The sequence below is a fragment of the Glandiceps talaboti genome, chromosome 9 (genome assembly GCF_964340395.1).
Source record: "Glandiceps talaboti chromosome 9, keGlaTala1.1, whole genome shotgun sequence".
NCBI lineage: Eukaryota > Metazoa > Hemichordata > Enteropneusta > Spengelidae > Glandiceps > Glandiceps talaboti.
In genome coordinates, this window is record NC_135557.1 from 11,682,718 (window position 1) to 11,706,359 (window position 23,642).

Here is a 23,642-nt window from a genome sequence, read left to right on the forward strand (position 1 = left end):
GCAAACAATGAATAAAAAGTAGCTCAGAAAATGCAAGTGAAAAGTAAAAGCAAAAGATAAAATGTATGTAACACATCAAAGATACAAAATACACAAAATCCTAAAAAAAAATACAATACTGAGTTAAACATTTCACTAAAACAAATGGTTAGATATTTAAGGACCGGTTTAAGATGTGAATCGCGGAGATCATGATTTTGTGTACGAAGGTGCATAGATTTATTTGAAGGCTATAGACTTAGCTTCAAGTTTTGAATGGGCATGCTTATTTAACCAGCGTTTCTGATTTGTGTAGTTATGAATGGTCTTCTTTGGAACACTGTAATCAACATGTATTATACAAGAAACTATATGAAATATGAAGCTCGCATAGTTAACATATTGCCAGATTATGAAAAAAATAATTGATTATGCAAATAAACCATATAGCTTCTAAGTTGCACCATTAAACTGTAACATCACGCATGTCTTTACGACCAGTACATTTATTACTACTGATCTTCGCACACAGCTGATAGACCAAGTAATAACACCCGAATCACTCTCATATCTCGTATCCGACTCAACTTCTGTATGTACGTACCAGGATCACACTTGAACTTTAAAGGGAATTAGCTCAGACTACACACAGTGTTTAAAGATCTACACTGGAAAACAAGGCAAGCACCCAGCATAGTGCCTCGTTCATTGACTTCCCGCGAAGCCAAGTCTCTTACCAAAATCTGAAGTGCCTGTCCCCAGTGTACTTTTATTGTGACGTCCTTAAAGTCTAAATATACATAACGCATGGCCAATGGCCAAATAATTAATGCACTCCATATAGAGTTTTCATGGGCGTTATAATGCCCTAAAAGTAATTTTAAAACATTGATGAATGATCACTATGAATCCTAGATATTTATGAAATGCAGACCGTCGTCTCATGTATTCGAGTATGCTTGGAATCCTGTGTGGTCTAAATCCGATATCCTTGAGACAGTCTATTGACCTTTCAGTCAAACTAGGACATGCGATGTTGTTAAAATATTAAGTTTACTGAAATATAAATATGTCATCTGTGACACTTTCCCCTCTTTCCAAAATTTGTAACGCCCTCGTTACAGACTAAAATATCTAAAAAAATAATTTACCCTTCATAAATGAAAATTGAAAAGTCTTAGAAGTAATTAATGCTGTTTCGTATGAAGTGTTAGAAATGTAAAATTTATACGACCCTTGAAAACTAAGATTGCTAAAATCTCAAATTCCGAACCAGATATACTTGTTTCGTCAACATGTACTTTAATGAATAAATGACATCAAAGAGAGACATCACAGATAATTAGAAAATTGAATTGTAGAATAATTATATCCTGAGTTGGCTATTGAATTGTGTACTTCTCAATCACATCACAAACATACGTTCGACTGGCCAGTCTTTTTCAATCATTCACACAATCATACTGATCGATATGACCATCCATAACATACTGTTCGGGCCCCCTCTATTTTCATTAACACTACCAGACAAGTACAGTCATCAATATAATTCTCAGGTCTAAAGAACTTTGCTAGGAATTTTATATCTGCAGCATTTAAAAGTTGAACATAAAGAAATATAAATATAAGAATGTTTTAATGTTGACCAAGTTATACCCGATTCATCGTGTACATAACTAAATTATAACATAAGTATTCCTATCTGAAAGGAATGTAGGTATCTGTCTCGTAAAATCAAATGATGACATTAAATATCTATGCTATGAATAAATATTAACTCTTAAATATTTCATCACGCCAATATTGAAAATTGTCACTGACAAATGGTCAGCATGCCATATTCGTGATCATTTTCCAAATTGAATCTTTAACTGCAGACGAAATCAATATTATGAAAAAATGGTGTAGCATAAAAGTGTGTGATAAACTATTTATGTCATTGACGTCGTCTGTGTTTAGTGAAGTCAAAATTAACCAGTCAATGTTATTCAAGTAATCTAAGTCCAGTAACTTGTGATTTCACCCTGATATCAGCTATCAAGAACACTGACCTAAATGTATTGTCTTACAGCTATCCTTAAGTTACACTAACTAATCAGCTGTTACAGTCATCAAGAGAAGTCAGTTGCGCCAACACAATCATTGTCGTGTAAGAAACCCTACGTCATTATTTAAACATTACAGGCATCTTAGCTGTTCATCCATGTTTAAAATTTGACATCTTCAGTATGTTAACGACTTGTACAGAACTAATAAGACCATTAATATTAATCCAATAAGTCAATTTAGTTTTCATTACAAGTAACCTGATTGACCATAAGTAGGTTGGCAATTTTCTCATTGCAATTCAATATACCCTTTGAATCTATACCACTAGAAATTATGCACGCAGCTCAAGTGATAATGGTCCTTTCTGAGGAATTTCATAAATTCTTGCGGAATTTGAAAGGAAATTTGTATAGACATTAACACAGCTCATTTCGGTCGGATCTCTGTTTTACACTCAATATTTGAAAATCAAATATTTATCTTGTACTGCAGATTCAATAAAATACTATATCAACATGGTTCCTTCCTTTACTGTAGGAACTTTAAATCACACAGTCATACTCAACGTGTGAGCAACGCATTTATCTGTAGCGTTTTCCGCTCACTACAACTCAGAGTCAACAAAACTTCGAGGAGTTTCCTATACTCCATACTTCAAGAAATATCCTTATTAAAACTAAAATTTTCTCCATAGATAAATCAATAATATTCTTCCTGCTTGTACGCGACCATTGAGATGTAAAACAGCATCACTGAAATGGTTGTGGTAAGAAAATAGATTTCAAAAAGTGTTCATCGTCAAACTAAATCGAACATACAATTATTATTTCTCATGATTAGCTTTGTACACAGTAACAAACTCGCTGATCGTGAATAAAAATGAATTGAGCAATAATAATAATGTCAATCTTTAAAAAAAAATTACTACCGTATGATTAATGAGTTCTTTGTCCGTCAAAAGTCTTAAATATGTATTTCACATGCAAACTGCTGCGTTCTGTATAAGCGTCCGATATCTTTTTGTTGAAAATTAAAGTGTTCTTCATACTCGTGCTTGTAGCAATCGAATGTCAGCTGGTCGCGTTGATGGCTTCACTTCAAAGTTTGTCATAGTCTTTATCGTTGTCTCGTTATTCAAAATTCCACGCTTTCAGACACATTCTCTCCTTCTGCAATGTTACATTCCGTTACTGCAATGTTATCAGTTCTAGTTCGTGTAGCATTCCCACCATTTGGAACATAATCGTTAAAGTTTCCTTTCGAAAAGTTCTTGAATCTTCTCTGCATCCCTTTTTGTACAAACTTTTTCTTCTCATGCATCATTGTTTCTTCGTTACAGTGTTAATTTGTTTTACTCACCCAGTGGGGTTGTGTTTTTCTTCTTAAAGGTTGTCGGTAAGTCTTCGTAAGGTTCAAACTTGGTTCATTATACACACAAATGGTTGTTCAAGCCCCGGATCTCCATCAATATTACTACTGATCTTCGCACACAGCTGATAGACCAAATAATAACACCCGAATCACTCTCATATCTCGTATCCGACTCAACTTCTGTATGTACGTACCAGGATCACACTTGAACTTTAAAGGGAATTAGCTCAGACTACACACAGTGTTTAAAGATCTACACTGGAAAACAAGGCAAGCACCCAGCATAGTGCCTCGTTCATTGACTTCCCGCGAAGCCAAGTCTCTTACCAAAATCTGAAGTGCCTGTCCCCAGTGTACTTTTATTGTGACGTCCTTAAAGTCTAAATATACATAACGCATGGCCAATGGCCAAATAATTAATGCACTCCATATAGAGTTTTCATGGGCGTTATAATGCCCTAAAAGTAATTTTAAAACATTGATGAATGATCACTATGAATCCTAGATATTTATGAAATGCAGACCGTCGTCTCATGTATTCGAGTATGCTTGGAATCCTGTGTGGTCTAAATCCGATATCCTTGAGACAGTCTATTGACCTTTCAGTCAAACTAGGACATGCGATGTTGTTAAAATATTAAGTTTACTGAAATATAAATATGTCATCTGTGACACTTTCCCCTCTTTCCAAAATTTGTAACGCCCTCGTTACAGACTAAAATATCTAAAAAAATAATTTACCCTTCATAAATGAAAATTGAAAAGTCTTAGAAGTAATTAATGCTGTTTCGTATGAAGTGTTAGAAATGTAAAATTTATACGACCCTTGAAAACTAAGATTGCTAAAATCTCAAATTCCGAACCAGATATACTTGTTTCGTCAACATGTACTTTAATGAATAAATGACATCAAAGAGAGACATCACAGATAATTAGAAAATTGAATTGTAGAATAATTATATCCTGAGTTGGCTATTGAATTGTGTACTTCTCAATCACATCACAAACATACGTTCGACTGGCCAGTCTTTTTCAATCATTCACACAATCATACTGATCGATATGACCATCCATAACATACTGTTCGGGCCCCCTCTATTTTCATTAACACTACCAGACAAGTACAGTCATCAATATAATTCTCAGGTCTAAAGAACTTTGCTAGGAATTTTATATCTGCAGCATTTAAAAGTTGAACATAAAGAAATATAAATATAAGAATGTTTTAATGTTGACCAAGTTATACCCGATTCATCGTGTACATAACTAAATTTAAAGTAAAGATGGCAATGTTTCCCTATAAAGCCTATTGTAACGAAGAGTCTGAAGACACAATTGACGTGTCAATCGATAACTTATGAAGAGTCTTAAGACACAATGACGTGACAAGCAATCTACTAGATCAGAGCTTGCCTTAAAGATGCTTGATTGCACATGTGATTGTGGTTGATTAGTAGTTACTTCCCTGCTGCACATTAACGCTCCGACATAAAATAGATGTTCCTCTTCATTCCTCACTTTGTTTTGTCACTCCTTAGAAATAAAAAAAAACATTATGCACTTCAGTCTTCTGTAAATAATTACGTCATAGATAATTAGAATTATAGTAATAACAATTTAATTACTTTAGGCTATGAGAATGAGAAAAGTTGCAATCGAACTATTCTAGCTACTAGACCTCGGGTTTACTTCTCAACACTCTTTTTCTGAAACGTGGCATACAATCGAGGGCGAACGCCCTGGGTCTAGCAAAAGTCACCTCCTCATTCCATGCAATAAATATCAGCCTACCAGAGAAAGCAGTTGACAACTAGTGCAAACAGAGAACAATAATGGCTTATTTGTTTCATACATATTCAACTTAATGAGGGGCTCGTAAAATAATCAACTGATCATCCGAAATGTCTGAATGACAATGCCAACACATCAAACTCATAATTACAATAAAGTCATAAGACAGTAGTGATATTAACATCATCCCAAGAGAGACACCCCATCCTATATATTGTAAGGGTATATGGCACATTTTTGAGTTTTGTGTGAAAATCACGTTAATTTTTGCCACCCTATCCCACTGTGTTCCCCGTCATATGAGCAGTCAAAATTATATTCAAATAAAAGATTCGTTCTCTCGAAATGCATCAAGAGAAGTGTTCCATGCTTTAGTTGCCTTTTTGTGAGAAGCAAATTGAAATTGAGTACAAAGAAGTATCACAAGTATGAATGCTGAAGACATTACCAAAGATTGCAATATGGGCTAAAATGCAACCGTGGGTAGTGTAGAGGTCACATCACTAGTAGCAAGTGAAATGTACGTACTGCACAAGATACATACATTCTATAACTTCACATTATAAACAAGCGACCTATTGGACAGAATAGCTCCGCTGTTGTTTTTAATTTAATCTTTTATTTTGGTAACATGTAGAAGTGGTTCATTTCTTCAGCTCTTCACTATGCAGTTTTGATTTAGCGATGTAATAAAGTGGTTAGTGGTTTCATATGATGTCTCACTATAAAACACATTTTACAAAGAAAGTTGGTAATGTATTGTACTTTTATACCATAGTCACCATTTTATTTAAAAAATCTACTGTTATGAAAAATTACACAAAATCTCAGAAAAATAATGACTGGGAAATGCACACAAGAAAAAGAAAAAAAAGAGGATTTTTAGGTTGGCTATAAATAATTCCACTTCCAGTGTCTTACAGCTTAAACCCTGGAAAATTTTAATGATGAATGAAATAAACTAGGGATCTAAAATAATTTTGAGGCAATTCGAATTACAATTTTCTGACAAATTTACCAAGTCAACAACATTCAACTTGTACTAGTTGTAGTAGACATAACATCGTCTTATATTTTAATTTAAGGAGTTTCTTGTGACCTGCGCCTGTCAGCAGACTCGACCAATTTTTTTTCGTCATTCCATTGTATTTAAACCTTGTACTTGACATTTCGCAATATTCATAATTCTCAACAAATTACCTCAACATGCCTCACCTCGCTCATACTCAAAGCAGTCCTGGTATGATCACTGACGAGTCGTGCTTGCATACGGAGTAATCCGGGACTCGATTCTGACAATTGCCCCTACTATTTGTTTAGAGTCAAGTCAGCAAAATAGACTTGTGCATCTTCTGTCGTATGTAAGCAGGGCTAACCACTGGCATGACCAGAGAGAACCTTTTCAGATTTACATATAAAACGGGGAAAGATACGAAAAACATAATGCAAAGTCTGAAGCCAAATTAAAGTTGTAATTATTTTAATTATTTTTACCTGCCAAATATTTGCATTTTGGAAATGGCAAGACACGTTCATGTCGTTTAACTTTACATGTAAACTGTCGGCCAATAAACAAAGTTTGGTCGATTAACAGTCGGCAGTGAGACTGCTCTTGCATAACGTCAACCGCATGCCAAGGCATGCCTTCCTTACGCGGTGTCTTCATTCTGGTTCACTGTCACTCCAAATTGCACGACAATATAGAGTTAATCTCAAGATACAGTTTATCTGAAAACATCAAACTTTTATAGTGGGTCTGAAGTGTGATTTTAGTGAGTACCAAGAACTCCCATGTTTTTGCTGTGGAAAATCGCTCTGACGTCAAACGAGGTCATCTTCAGCTTCTGTCATTTTCTAACTAAAATTCTTGAACGGTCGGGACCGTTACACAAGGATCCTACTAAATTTACTTGCCATGCTTATTTAAAATACATAAAAATCAATGCAACCTTTTTGTGAAATTTGTAAACTTTCTGGTCCGTATTGAGGAAACTGTGTATGAAGGGTTATACTTCCATGCTATGAGCGAAAAACTGGGTCGAAATTTTAGGGCCTCAAGTATGCGTCCTGAATTCATCGGAAAATCGGTATTCCTAAATGTAATGCCACAATTTATTTTGCTGGCACGAAAGAAGATATATCAGTTGAGGTTTAGGCGTGTTCAGTATCCAAAATGGGGAACTCTTTCTAGTGAAAATTACGGCGAGTTAAAAATACCGAAAAATAAGGCCCGTGAGCAGCCATTCAAAGTGTTGCTATCTGAAGTATATTATGAGGATAGATAGTATGCAAATGTGGTTTGTTGCAGACTGGCTGATTATGTAGAAGGGGTGCAAAATTTGGATTTGAAGTTTACAACCCTGTTTCGAACAAACACTTGTCATTTGGGCGCACAATGCGTAGAATTATGACTATAACACATCTTACACTGCTTGTTTGACGTTAATAGTGTCTTTTGAAAAGTGGCAGTTTACTTAAAATCTCGTGGACTGATTTCCAATATGGTGTCGGCCATAATGCTCATTAACATATTCATTTTTTCTTTAAATTACAAACATAATCATAAAAAATAGAAAAGAAGATGTGCTGACATGAAATTTAAAAAATCTGAGTAAGCTACCCCCTGCGCATCAACACACCAGATAGCAAAGCAATCTGACAAGAAGTATTTGAAGAGATCATGAAAGTGTCATTTTTTGAAAAAAAAATCATAATAAATTGAAAATGGCACAGATCAACTTGGCATTAACAAATCTGAATAGCCTCCCCCCAGGGAATATGCACACCAAATATCGAATAATTCTGACTGTCATTTTCGGAGAAAATGATGAAAATATAAAAGTTTGACGGACACCTATGATTCACCTATACTCTCTATACTCTATACAACCTATACCTAAATCTACGCTTTCAGCTTTCGCTGACAGCGGAGATAAAAATTTCACATTATATACACAGAATAGCAAACTGTATGCAGATAATTGCAAAACGGATTACAATACAAATACTGAGAAGTATCTAACTCCTAAGAACGTAAACTGTCTAACCCGTGTGTTAATAATGCATATCCTTGAAGTCATAGGTTATTGGATCGATTACCATGTATGCATACATTACCCAGCCCACAAAATGTAAGATAGCTCAAATGAATTTGTTTTAACTTCGCTAGACCCATTCAGGCTATCACTCTCACTAGCGACCTTGACACCTTCACAGTGAGCAGAAAAGCCCGAGGCCTCTAGACGAAAGACTACATTCGAACTAGATGTATTATTTTAGAAAACATAAAAGAAAAGAAAAATATAGAGATACATTGTATTTCTACTGTGATATGGGTTTCTAAGACTTCTTCTAAGAATTCGTTCATTATAAGTTCTGGTTTAGTGTCGAAACATATTTTCATTTTGCAATTAGTGTTTGACAGGTGGTGTATATTTAGGAAATCACCATCTCGGTCATCTTCATTGCAGAAAATATTTGTTGCAAACAGTATCTACTTGTCCAGCGAGCACCGCATTGTTAACATGTAAAATAACGCAGTATCAATGAGATTTTGCCAGTGCAAATGAGAAATATTTTCTATGACAGGGTAGATGATGCATGGTTTTATCTTAATATAGCAATACATATTGGCAGCACGTTTACTACATATATAATGCTATAGAACCAGTCGGTGGCAGTCCCTGGATGGGTTGGTACCCATGCTTTTTAGCGAAATTTGAAATGTACCCCTTTTCCCAGAATATTTAAATTATATCCCCCTTTTTTGTAGTGAATCTTGAAGAAAATCACTGTAAAAAGACCCCCTACTCCGAATTTACATTCAAAGACCCGTAATACATACACTGTTTGAGCAACACGCTGATCTTATGTGATCTTCTCCCCTGGCCTTCGTCGGGAAGTTATGAGGGGAGAGAGAGAGAGAGAGAGAGAGAGAGAGAGAGAGAGAGAGAGAGAGAGAGAGAGAGAGAGAGAGAGAGAGAGAGAGAGAGAGAGAGAGAGAGAGAGAGAGAGAGAGAGAGAGAGAGAGAGAGGGAGAGAGGGAGGGAGGGAGGGAGGGAGGGAGGGAGGGAGGGAGGGAGGGAGGGAGAGAGAGAGAGAGAGAGAGAGAGAGAGAGAGAGAGAGAGAGAGAGAGAGAGAGAGAGAGAGAGAGAGAGAGAGAGAGAGAGAGAGAGAGAGAGAGAGAGAGAGAGAATCATCCTACCCCTATTCTTCGAAGTGATCGGAACAAGTACCTATTATTTACGATTACATGAACACAGATGGCTGATGAAAGACACCCCTTTTTCTGTGAAACTCCGTCTGGGACTGCCACAACTGGGCTTGAGACGCAGATGTCGACGATAACAAATATCAAGACCAGCTTAATTTGTTTTACATTGTGTCTTCTGTTTTGATCTGCAACTAATATAACGAGTCAAAGGGTGTTTAAAATTGCCCACGTATTTGTTTGTTCGACGTTTTGTGGTTACTTCAGTGTGTACTTAAATGAAATGATGTGAGTATGTAAAATTATAAGTGGTACATACGTCATTGTGTGACTTCCACTTGTACTAGGCTGACTGATGGCAACGTGTGGTATGCTGGTGGTCGTTTGTTCAGGGGATGATCTAGGAACCATATCGTACTGTCCGCTTTGGAAAGAAAATTGAAAAGCATTGTTACATTTATATTGTGCCTCAGCTTGGAGGGTACTTATACGTTGTGGTCCGTATGTCCGCCCGTAAATGAGTAAGGGAGTGCGTGCGTGCGTGCGTGCGTGCGTGCATATATTCACCCCCATATACCTGCCATACACAAGATTTCAACCAAACTTTGCAAACAAGTAACAAACAAATAACAAACACTATGTGCATGCGCATATCACTTTGTTTTATGACTAAATAAAACACGGCCGAATGGCAACCACACATTTTTAAATTTTACAATATGCTTTAAACCGTAGATATAATATGTTGCGATTCTTTTTAAATGCCTAAACCCATATTAGCAAATATGAGCTTTCCTCTGAGACCTTTACCTTTGACCTTGAAAGTCTTCTTAAAAGTCGGATAGGGAAATGTTGGTAGTTTTATAGCTTTTCGAATAAAAAATTTCAAGTAATGATATCTTAACAATGGTGTGTAGTTTGACAATGTGAGGCATATGCACACCTCTTAATTTCGCAACCTTGACCTATAGAGCGACATGGCGTTCATATATGTAATTAAAAATGCACATTTTGCCTATTACCTCCATGTCTGGTACATATGATTGATTGATTTGTTTATTTAATTTTTTGTTACCTGTACAAGAAATAATTACAGATCATTTGGAAAGCTCATATTTGCTAATATGAGTTTAGGCATTTAAAAAGAATCGCAACATATTATATCAACGGTTTAAAGCATATTGTAAAATTTAAAAATGTGTGGTTGCCAATTTATACAGGCAATTTGAGTCAGAAAATAGCTTTGCTAATCAAGTCTGACCCCTTACATTAATGGTTAATGGTTAAACATTCACACAGCATCTACCCGCATACAATGTGAGCTTACTAAATGCTAAGTAGATGACATCAGATAACACTACTATCATATCCACTTCAAGTTTACAATGTCAAATTACGATTATACTCAACAATGAACATTTTACCGACCTGGGAGTAGGCTGTGACTTGTATTTTTTGAACAGCTTCCATCCCACTGTAAAGTAATTGTAAATAATACGTGAAAACTGTAAATATAATTAACATTTTATTCATTAAAAATTACAAAAATGGAATTAGATACTAAATTTAAAAAATAGCTTACCGATAACCGAAGCTACGAACATAACCCCAATAACAATTGTGATCACCATCCAAACTTTATTGTTTCTGGTCGTAATCTCTAACAACAAAATGAAACAATCGTCTTTATATATGATAATATTGAACATCCTCAACATTTTTTTTATTGTTGATATGGATATATACCACTTTGGCAAATATAATGCACTTCCATCGACTACTATTATTTGACAAGCAATACTTTCTAGCAACAATTACGTAGAATCATAAACAAATTAAGATTATAAAATTAAATTAAATGGACGAACGTTAGTTTTTCATAAGTAGGATCAAGCCCGCTTACTATTCATGCTAGGTTAATTGTTAATATCCCGAATAACTCTTCCCTGTTTTGTCAGTAATTGACTTTGTACATATTCACAACCGAAATCTACCAATTATCTGCAGCCCTAACGAGTAAGCTATTTTCATGTATGCTTACAGACAATTACCTATAATATTGTGAAAATATCAGATTGTAAGTGTAATAACGTCGAGAAAATGTTTATATTATTAAGTAGGACAAAACTCACTTACCAGTAATGTTACTGTATATGTCAATCGTTAAAATCACGGAGTCACTTTTTCCTGTTGTTATCAATGGTTGCACTGCTTCACAAACAACAATTGATCCATCATCCTCATCCCTAACTTTGAAGTTGTATACACTTTTGCTCGTAAAAGTATCATTTTCCATTTTATTATTTGATCTGTTGTCTTCCTTAAATACAATACTTCCATTTCGATACCAACGGAAGCTTGCAGCCGGCTTCCCATATGTTGCCATGCAGGTCAGTGTGTAAATCTCTCCGATGGAAAGGTCACCACTTCTGTTTATGGTGACATCGATCACAGGAACTTGGTTCATGTTGGGAAAGTAACAATATAAACGTTCGTATAAACATTTTACACTTATACACCTGAACAATAGTTTCTTGTTTCGCATTATCAACCATCACAGAATTAAAAGTATGCTATAACAGCATATTGATCGCGCATTTCTAGAGATCTGATTTTCCCTGTATATCTAAATAACTTTGCGGATATAGTGTGACGATCTACACAATTAATAAACTTGCCTGTGAACAAAATAAATACATTCGCTGCGATGTTGTAAATTATTCGTAAATACGATTTCTCATTTGACAAAATCGATGCTTAGTATAATAATTTGCAAAAACTAATATTTAATTCGACAGGCAATTGAATTTGACGTAACTTGGCGAAAAACGGGAGCCGCGTGACTCGCAATAAGCATCACATTACTGCCATGTAGAATTTAATTCGAAATAACGACAATTCAATGTGTCTATGGCTGCTTGATACTTTGTTTCAAAATCATTTTCGTTATATTTTTAAATTGTACATGTGACCTTACAGTCAATTATATAATATATTATGCATTGGTCTACTTGGCTCTGACGATGCATACAATAGTAAATTGAGATTAAACTAAGCACTAATGGTAACATTGATGGCAATGGGAAAACAGCTAAGAGGTCATTGGGCCATCACAATTATTATAGTCTGAAAAGATTACTTTAAATGTTTTGTGTTTTATTAGTTATGATTTTTGGAAAATAGTAAACTCCAGGAGAAGTCATTTACGAAGAGCACATTCGCAAACATCTTCCAGCCTTGCCACAACAAGACACACTTCGTAGTCATTTAGTTATTTTAACACCATATTCAAGCGATATAATACTTTAAATTATTTCTATGGATCTTACTCTTTTTTTTAAGTATTCACCTTTGGAGATGTCTCCCAATAACTAGCAATCTTGGTGATAATGTCTTTTTCCCAAATCAAGATGGAATGTGGCTGGCCAAGTACCTCCTAGTATATCATCGAGCTAATCAAATCCTTATGCAAGTGAAATCCGCATCCTTTTGTAAAGTAATCTTGTTTGGAATGCTTGTAGTTGGTTAGCAGTGTTATTTTAATGCATCATTGTACCAAGTGATTGTATATCTCCACTGTAGTGTAGGTGAAAGGAGTGGTAGCTAAAATAATTATAGATTTTCATTTGGCGGGTTTTAGCATTTTAGAGAGAGAAAGGGGAGAGGAGCTCTAATTTTAAAACCGTAAATTGTGCACATTTTTTAACTGTAGAACTGTTGAAAATTGATTACCATATACATATTGCAAGATACAAAATCAAAGTGGCTTAATATTTAAGATGTAAACTGACCTTGAAATGCTTTGTTATACATGGCTTTTTTTTACTTCCTGAATTGCCCAACATTAAAAAAAATATCCACCTAGCTACCCAATGTGAGGGGCTAGGGTGAACATTCTTTCCTGTGTCGGATGATTCCAATTTATCACCGACCAGCAACGGGAACGTTAACATCATGCATCATTATTATGCTCAAAATAACTTCATCTTCTTTCACTTGAGAGTGGTATTTCTTTCTTCCTTGATTGATTGTGAATATGAACAACAGTTTTATACTGTTCCGGTGCCATATGATTTGACCGCTTATTTGTGTCATATAACGCCACTGGACACTTTAAGCTGTTCGCATTAAATTTGACAAATTATATTCGATATCTACGAATTGTTCAACTTGCTTGTATATGTAGGACATGGGTTTACAAACTCTCAGAGCTAAGCACCAACTACTACCGTTGTGCATCAAAAACGTGATAGGTAGGACGATTAATCATACCTACTACAATCACCGTAGCGTATTGGCTTTGAGGATCGGCTTGGATCTGGGAACATTGCCATATGCCTTCATCCCTACTCATGATGGCGCTCTTTATCAGTAAACTATACTCCCCATCACTGTCACCAACAATGTTGCAATAATCTTCAGCGATCGTCTTGACTTTGGCACCTCTTGACACATACACTGGGTCAGTTTTTGTGTTTATTTGGAAATACCAACGCGGCAGTGGATTACTTTCTGTAATATTTAATTGACAGGACAAACGCAGTTCTTCGTTCTGCAGTATGGTTTTGTTGCTTGGTGTTTTCAGCCATATAGGTTGATCTGTGGGAGATGTATGCTATTAGTCAAACCTTGCCAACTATTCCAGGTGGCAATCATATAATCTATTTGGGTAAGTACTTACTGTAACAATGGAATCCGTCCATATATGTTTTCGTCTCTCTCTCCATGCATCTGCCTGACAATCTGCTATACATCATTTCACTGATTTGTAATATTCAATTCAATTAAAGCATGGCCTTGGTGAGGTCAAAGTTCTAATGTCTAGATTTAAAAATAAATGTGATCTCCGGAATTATAGTCACCGTGAATGGAGGCTTTGTATATTAAAAGAGTTGAATTATGGTCTACAGACAATTTTAGGTTGTTTAACAACGAACTGATAAAACAGCTGTCCTGAAATTGACTCTTGCGGATCTCTAAAGGCTAGGAAATTACTTAGGATTTCATTAAACAATGCTGACTGTGTATGTGGTAGATTCGAATTTCCATACACATGTGGTTTACATAGGATATCATGTACAATGTTAATTAAAATAGTTTCAATAATCTGCCTTGCTGTTTGCGTTTTAGCTATTCGTGTCTTATACCAACTATGTACATGAATACCCCTTATCCACAACACAGCGCTAGCACAACACAACACTCTGGTTTGGGGGTAAGGGTCAACTTTATTTGTGGTTGACAATACACAGAGAGCGAGAGATAGAAAAAGAAAAATTGCTGTACAATAAACAATAGTTACTGTAGTAAAGATATACCCCTTTAAGAAAGTGCCTGTCATGACTATTCGTATACATTGTAAGTTGTAAGCCCAAAGGCACGGTCAAAACCCAGTATGATATACAGTATACAGTATACTAGACTCTCTCACAGCCTGGTAGCGTCGCTAACAGTTGTTTTGTATGTACAGATATCTGTTGCATACATGTACCTATATCTAATATCCTTGTATTGTACATCGACTGCATAGGACTGACCATTCTTTGATATGTTGTTCCTAACGGCTGTATAATTGCGAAACCCCTGAGACTGTTAACACTTGTTCATTTCCCTCCCTTGTAATGGGTCGAGGGAAGTCTATCCAAATTATTGAACATCAGGAGCATCGAAATAACGCGGCAGTTCGCGTAACATGTCAGAGAAAGGCTAGTCATATAGTCGATGAGGACGAACAGTTAAAAATATTATATATGGGTACGAGTGGATATTGGTACATACTTTAACAGCTGCTAGTGGCTCTCATGAGGCTGTGAGGGAGTCTAGCACTATACGCACAAGCTGTGTCGATTCGTAAGCTTAAAATTATTACCTGCGTGGTTCACTTGTACAGTTTGGCTACGAAATTGTAAACAAAATTAACATTATCATGAATGAGCATAGTGCATTTTGCAGATGCATATTTTAATCCAAGCCTACATTGAAACGACGAACTGTTATCAATAACTAAAACCAGCAGCCATTTTGTGCGGTTTTGTTTTTATTTACATTTTGCTATAACAGTGCATTGCTTAGTCAGGCGGCGCTTTCCATATGGTGTTTAGTGCAGTGTGAGTATCGTGATGTTATCGCGTCTCATGTCACATGAACGTTTCGACTTAAAATATCGTCAGAAGTTATTTCTGTGGGCATCCGTACAGGATGGAACGTATTGCTCAAGCAAGTCACCGTGAGATATATCTAAGCCAATTTATTGCGTATCTGTCAGATGACTAATTCTATAAATATGAAATTGTACACGTATCTATTAATCAGGCAATGCCATTTATGATGTAAATCAACAACATATATAAAGAAAACAAATCAGTAAGGTTATTGGAACACAATATGAGCTAAATATAAGTCTTTTTCAACACTTTTACATTCATGGCGAATGTCTTTTATAATTGACACAGTTTGTTGACATCAATCAAACCAACACTAGTGTGCTATCAAAATATGGTTACAATCTATAAATAAAACCTCGAGTGCAATATAAAGCACAGGTATTTATACTTATGTAGCAGCATGGACACGTTATTTGTTTGATAGTTCTACAGACGAGTGTTTTGTGTCATTTGCTTCGAATCTAAATGTGCACGTAAGCGTACTTGCAAATGGCGAGCATGCGTATCTATGGTCATACATGATAACGGCAACTCACCAGCATTCACGTGCTCAACGCCCACTCCAAGCCCAGTTATCAGTATAAACAAACACATAGCTCTACCAATTGTGGTCTGACGAATCGCTGGAATAAGAACAGACATTGGTTACTCGTGTTGTATTACTATGGTGATTGTTTTGTTTCTTCGACGTGACCGTATTATTGATACTACGTGCATCATAAACCTAGACTGTCGACAGTCGATCGCGCCTTTTTTTCCTACGTCTTATCTAAACTCCGATCCGGCGCAACACTACTATAATCGCATACTGATACCGAAGGCCCGAGCTCGGGCCTTCGGCGCGGCCCTCGATCACTCGGGCCTTCGGCCCTCGATATCAGTGTTGCGCAGGATCGGAGTTTAGATAAAACGGAGGAAAAAAAGGCGCGAACGACTGTCGACAGTCTATCATAAACCTAACCGTATGATTTATTAATGAATCGAAAGATTAGTATCTATCTCAACATGTTATTCGCTGTTACCACTGCACTTGAAGTTTGTCATCCAAATAATGCTATGTCTAAATTATTACATAAATGTTTGTATGAATAGGTTTATGGTGAATTCAAAGGCTGAGTCAAAATTTACGGCGCTGGGGGGGGGGGAACTGGGGAGAAATTGGGGTGGGGCATAAACATTGAGAGTTGAAATAGGAGGCTGCGGAAATTCTGATGGGCTAATGGGGGATGACATATTTTACTCATGATATATGAAACAAATTAAACCTCAGAAGCGGTCGTTTACCGAGCTTTGACCGCAATACCTTCTAAAACCTAGATTCAGTGATTAGTTGGTGACAGCCATGCGAATGTATTTGTATATGCCTTTCTCTGTCTGTCTGTCTGTCTGTCTGTCTGTCCGTCTGTCTGTCTATATCTCTCCTTCTAGTCTCTGTCACTGTCTGTCTATATCTCTACTTCTAGTCTCTGTCTCTGACCGTCTCTCACTGGCTGTCTCTCTCTCTGCGTCTCTCTCTGTATGTCTATCTGTCTGTCTGATTGTCTCCCCCACCCCCCCTCTCTCTCTCTCTCTCTCTCTCTCTCTCTCTCTCTCTCTCTCTCTCTCTCTCTCTCTCTCTCTCTCTCTCTCTCTCTGGAGACGTTTTTGAAAGTACAAACCTCCTATTTAGAGTTCATTTTATACCTACCATACATTTAATTATGAGGCAGTCAATTGCCAAGCAAATGTGAGTGTCAGCGAAAATATATACGCTAAAGTGTAGAAAAAGGAGTCTTCAGTATTAACAGGGGAGAGCACACTGTTTAGAAGGGGATAGAACAGTTGTGTCACATTTTACAAACCTGTTTTTGGGGAGGGTCATCATATGTTGCATTATAATGTTTGGGGGAGGGGCACATTTTACAATCCGTAGTTTCATGACCACGTTGAAGATTCAATGATTGTTAATTTGTTTGGTGTGTTTGAGATGTAAAAGTAAGATGAGCACTCAACATTTATTTTTATGAGTACTTTACATGCCAAAGTACAAATACATTATCTGTACGAAAATTGTTTAATAAAACAATGCATTTTATTGAGAGTACCATCTCACCATATCACTCACACTGTCCGTGAATTTTGTTGTTAAAATATCTACACACAGTTCAAGTAACCGGTGCCAAGTTTATCACTCTTTTACTGATGTATATGTATAGACTTTCAAATATGTACTGCCCAATGGCTTTCTCCCTCTTTGTTGACTCAAGTAGTGAAAGTGAGTCAGACGAGAGCGACACTAATAATCAGGGAACTTTTACAAGTGACCAGATCAGGCATAGTATTCACAACATGGAAAGCACGTTTTAGATACTAACTAGATTGCGTATGGTTATAAGAGAAAGGTAACTAGTCAGTCTTTTACTGTTTGTCACTTTATATGTACAAATATTGTTTTTCTAATACAAAATCAAATCACTTACTTTGTATGTATTCATATAATGGGAAAATTGTCATGGGGAGGGTCATGTTTTACAAAATGGGATAAGGGGAAGGGTAACTTTTTACAAACGAATGATGGGGGAAGGGTCATATTTTACTTAACAGACCATGTATGAATTCCTCCGCCATCCCTGTGAATACTGGAAGCTCCCTAATATAGCCATACAGTAGCATAATAATGTATTGACTCAAGTAAAACTGGGGTATTGAAGACAATTTTCAAGTACTGTATGGCTTTCGATAATGCACATGGTTTGAAATTTTATGCCATTAAATGGCCTCCTACATGCCCTTATTTTTTTAAAGTGCTTACCATCCCCACTAGTTATCATGGGGGATGCTGTTTCTGCCCAGATTCAAGATTTAAAGAGGAAACCCTGCTACCGGATACAATCCGGTGAGACCTTTTTTCGCAAAGCCCACATATATTTATAAGGAAATCTCTCATTGTTATTAATGGACGCTGAAGTTAATTTCCACCTCTGAAGCGAAGGAGGGGGGGGGGGTGATGGTTCTGAATAATTACACATCCAAATATGCGTGGGAGGGGGAGCCACGAACATGTTTGGGTTCATTTCGCTATTTTGTGGTTGATATATGTGTTGTTGTTGTTGTTGTTGTTGTTGTTGTTGTTGTTGTTGTTGTTGTTTTTGCTTTAATATACAACTGCTTATGGTGGGGTGGATGGGTGCTCGTCCATTGCGGCCGTGGCAAAAGGCACTCTCAGGCGAATGATGTGCTCTTCATTAAAAAGTGTGCGGTGGATTGTTGTCATGTTTAATTGTCTTTATTGTTTTCTAATAAGCATTTAAACGTTTACATAACGGGTTCTAATTGTCCAAATCCCAAACTAGAAACAGCTAAATAGTTACTAGTTCAACCAACAGCTTAAACGAGGTTTGGGTCTGGCATGTTTTGTTATTTATACCCAAACGAATGACTTACATTTCCATCCCCATTTATTTAGTTGTTGTTTGTTTGTTCATACATATGTGCGGACATGTACCTACATACGTTTGTCTGACTGCCTGTCCGTGTTTATATAGGTGGGGGGGGGGGTATATGCATGCAATGTATCAATAAGTATTGCTTAAGACAAAACTGTGTCGAAATCATTGCATCCTTAAGCTTGTTTTATCAAAGTACTGAACCAAATAGTATCGTGAAAGTTGGTATAATGGATGCAAGAAGAATAAGTAAGCACATTTGTCAAAAATTAGTGATGTGGAATGTTTTCGTTTGTTTTGATATTTTGTATTGTTTGATTTGGTAAATAGTTCACCAACAACGCCAAATATGTAAAACTATCATGTCCTTAAGCTAAAATGTTGACTCTGTTTTCACTCAAGTGATTAATGCTTGCATGTGTATGATAGCTATGACATTTAGCCCACAATTTAATCAATATCCATGTTGTAACTTTACTGTATTATTCCATTCATTGAAGCAAGCATACTTACCCCTATCCTACAACTTTCTACTGTTCCATTCGTCATTGCAGTACAAAATAAAAAAAATGATAACATATTCAAAGTAGTAAAAAGGATTTTGGACGACAAACTGTTTCTTTAATTGCATCATCATTGATCCTGGGGAAAATGATTTGAAATATATAGTCAAAAACTAGTATGTGAAGTGTTTCTTTCTGTGATGAAATAAATATCATTCAGGCGGTTTGGCAAATACTGGGGATTTTGAAAACTACAGCAGTGTAGAGTGAATGACTTACGAGCAGTATAAGAAATATAAAAGCCAGAAAACATAATGGAGTTCTAATTATAATTAATTTAATTTACTTTTCAACAAAATATTTTATAAACTTCCAACAATGGTACTGAACTTCAAGAGTAACAAAAAATATATTTGTAGTCAGACTGCTAGCATAAATAATGTCTAGCCACGTGGACGTAGGTAAGACATATGCATCCCTAACGTTAACGGAATGCATCCAAAAGTAGCCTTCTTACCACATGCAAATTGTTCAAGGAAATGTGGTACATATTAAAACTTACACAAAATGATAATGTGGTAACTCTAACTTACTATATTCCAGTTGACGCAACTGCATTCCCATGTTTACAACATCTCACCTGGACCGTTAATGGCATGTGTTGTGCCTTTTTTAATTTCGACAGTTATTTTCAAAAATTGGCGGGAATCGAATCACTGTGTGTTTGTTTGTTCCTTAGTTTCGTCGCAAATATTATGCATGTCTTTCAAGGAAATCTGCTGACAAATTCAAAAAATTGCTACTCCTTCTACAATAAATCACTGATACCAGAACCGATGAAAATGGGTATTCAGAAACTCATCAGTGGCAATTCTACGCTTGAAAAATGTTTTTACAAAACCCTATAAATTGGTTAGATTTGTCTGACATCAAGGAGGTGATGTCCAACACTACAAATGAAAGAGAGGTGTGGGTAAAATGTTGTACAGTGCACTTCAAATCAGCGAAAGTTGTGGGTAAAATGTTGTACAGTGAATTGTATACTGTGAAGCCGCTTCAGGTGATGGTATGTGTCCGGGACTAGGGACAGGTCCGGTGTGGTTAGATGCGGACGCCTTTGTTGCCGTGCTGCCTCTTCGTTATAACCAAGTATTCTGATTGGAGAGGTCCATGATGAGTATATCAGACAATGTGTTGAACTGTGAGTGCAACCTACGCTGAAGAAGGAAAAGCTACCGGTCTTACTGCGAAAGAAGGAATGGTAAAAGTGTTTACTTAACATCAATGGAGTTCAAAGTCAAGAACAAATACGCGGTCGCACTCTTAGATAGAGGACACAATAAAACTGCATTAAAAAGTTTGGAAACCAAATAAGAATGGCCAAGCACCTGTTATAATTTTATCTCACTTCGTCCTCCTTCATATAATTCTGATTTCATATGAGGCACTGCCTTATAAAAGCTACAAATATCGGTGACACATATGTGACAGAAAGATTACCTACTTGTATATAGTTGCATTGTCAGGCCTGGTTTTAATAACGGTCTAAAGTCCTGGGGGACTCGTAGACTTCCAAGGGTAGACTCGATGATTATCCTGTTATCGTAGCATGCTGAGGTGGGTTTCCAACATCAGTAATGCCAGACTGTTATATATTTGTGGAAGGACACAAATAATGTTCACAAACAACTTCTCATATTAATTTTCTATCAGCCGATGTGTTTAGCAATTCGGCATTGGTTGCTATATATATAGGTGCCCTATTCATATTGGTTCATCCAGGCATGACCTAAGTGATCCCAGTTAACAGGCATCTCTGGGCTCAATTATAATCAACCAGAAATTTTTACACAATGATTCGACTGCTCAAATTCGTGTTAACCATTACCAAAACTGTCCGCAATGTTGCTAACCAATATAACGAAACAATCCACCACCATATGTTAAAAACCACAATGTCGCGGTCAGTCAATTCGTTAACAGGTGTAATGTCAAGGCTAAAGCAGGTGACATACCAGCCGCGATCTCCTGTCGCAGTTTATCGAATACTGCCAATTGGTTTTTACTGAAATGTTACATTGAAATGCTATCTCTGTATCGTTTGGTTAACTTCTCCATATTTTTTTTCTACATTTTTCTGCCAGCTTTACATATAACAATTTGTGGGTGGACTATGGCATTGAGTTCAAAACGATTGGCTGTCGATCTGTGACGTATCAACGGTAATTTCCGAAAGAGACTTTTGCACAAATATTATACATTCGACGAAATAGGTAAGCTGACAACAAACTCACTTTACATTGTGGTCATTTTGCTTTGGCGCTTTTGGCCACAACCTAGCAAGTAAGGTACATACCAAGATTGACGTCAATAGTTTTTTCACATCTGAAATGCATTACTTGTTCCTAGCAGCCATTTTCTCAACACAACTACTACCATCGACCATGACACATGCATGCTACAGCGTGTGATCCTTGTTGCACATTGTTACATTTGTATATATGTTAATTAATATATGTTGAGTTGTCCACTGCATAAAATAGGACGATTAGATTGACTAGTTCGTGAAAAATGACAATCTTGCTACCTGGGTCATGAACGGGGCCCAGTATAGAAAATATATCAAGTATATGCGTTGCCAAGCTTTATAATACACAAAAACAGATTAACATAGAAACATTTTGCATAGATTTACCCTCATCATCAGCTATCACCCATTCTTTGTTTGTTAAAATTGAGTATATGTTTTTTGAAAACAATATATAGAGTAAAGGAACAATTTATAGATTCACTTTTGGCACAACATAAATGTACCATAATACCGAGGCTGCATACTTGTTGAGAGTCTCTATATCTAGTTATTTTTTCCTATTCTACTATGCATATTGCACATTATACAGACCCCCGTACCCCACCCATACACATGTAGTAAATTAACAACTTCACCAAAAACATGTAACACGCTATGTGTGAGTGTGAGGTGATGGTGAGATTTATCTGATTAACATGTTATGTTGATAGTGATTATTGACGGTCGACTTATTATTTTAAACAAATGACCTCACATGTAATCTCCGTATATTGTATTAGAATTATACTGTATTAAATCGACGCAGCAAGTAGCATATTCAGAAAAGATACTAGTCACGTTCATTTCCAGTAATAGCAAATAATAGCAAATACGTTTCCCCTCAATGTTCAAAACAAGTAAAATTGACCATTTTATAAAATGGGCAAAAGTTGCCCGAACAATTCATGAATTGGGCAGTTTAGCCAATGGGATATGCAGATGTACACAGTGCTTAGAAATGCTATATACCTTAATGTATTTATTTGCCATGCTACAAAATGATCACATCGACTTGTGCTTGACCTACACACGCGGTCAGATAGTGTTGGCAACATAGCAAGTACTATGAACGTACTTCATATATATAGTCGTATATGGTAGCAAATACATGTCATGTTCATGCATATGACCACATTGGCATGTGATGTTATATAAGACAATATATTCGTACACAAAATGTAAATTGACAATTGATTCTTTCATCGGGAGGCCATTTGTGGACACTGGGAAGGTCGTAGCTAATGCCGTACTCATTACAGTACCTTTTCTTGAGAATAAATTGACGAATATGTTAAATGTGTTGATGTAAAAGTATACCTTATGAATGATTACCAGATTTAATCCGTGCAGAAGTTTTAGGCTATGTTTATCAGTTATTAGACTCTTCAACCAGCCACAAAAATTAGATATCGATGAACAAATAACTCCTGGATATATAATTTATGGTATCCGGTCTTGAAAATAAAGAATAGATAAACCAACTTACCTTTTGCATGATAACAACGTTGGCGCATTATTGGTCATTAGTATTTGTTGTTAGAAATATTCTCAAATGGTCCATGTGTTCAAGAACATGGGCTGACTTCGTTTAAGAGACTATAAGTGTATAGTGACTAAAGAGAAGTGAAAATGTTGTATATATTACAATTGTAACGGACCGGATATGAGAAAATATAGAGAATCACAAAGTAAATTTCTAGCTAGGGCCACAAAAATAGTTTTTAGGAATAAGTCGAGAAATACAAATAGTGACATAATCGGATCGTCGATGGAATAATTGATAAACATAAATCTCTACT

At 36.3% G+C, this 23,642-nt stretch overlaps 2 protein-coding genes across 5 annotated transcripts in view; one reads left to right on the plus strand and one right to left on the minus strand.

Annotated features, from left to right (window-relative positions):
* Nucleotides 1-23,642, plus strand: part of LOC144440274 (nephrin-like) — a 55,528-nt gene that overhangs the window by 17,197 nt on the left and 14,689 nt on the right. For all 3 annotated transcript variants that reach the window (XM_078129615.1, XM_078129618.1, XM_078129616.1), the window contains exon 2: nt 21,638-21,766. The gene's annotated coding sequence lies outside the window, so the exon portion shown is untranslated. The remainder of the gene's footprint in view (nt 1-21,637; nt 21,767-23,642) is intronic.
* LOC144440275 (cell adhesion molecule 1-like) lies at nt 513-23,452 on the minus strand. 2 transcript variants are annotated; one of them, XM_078129620.1, is made up of 8 exons: nt 23,330-23,452; nt 16,102-16,188; nt 13,674-14,000; nt 11,538-11,858; nt 10,984-11,061; nt 10,830-10,875; nt 9,721-9,825; nt 513-4,932 (listed from the first exon to the last, which is right to left on the minus strand). In XM_078129620.1, the coding sequence occupies exons 1-8, from the start codon at nt 23,355-23,357 to the stop codon at nt 4,914-4,916; spliced, it is 1,011 nt and encodes a 336-aa protein (XP_077985746.1). In that variant the 5' UTR covers nt 23,358-23,452; the 3' UTR covers nt 513-4,913. The 2 variants fall into 2 exon arrangements, with proteins under 2 accessions (XP_077985746.1, XP_077985747.1); XM_078129621.1 differs by lacking the exon at nt 13,674-14,000 and having other exon boundaries at nt 514-4,932.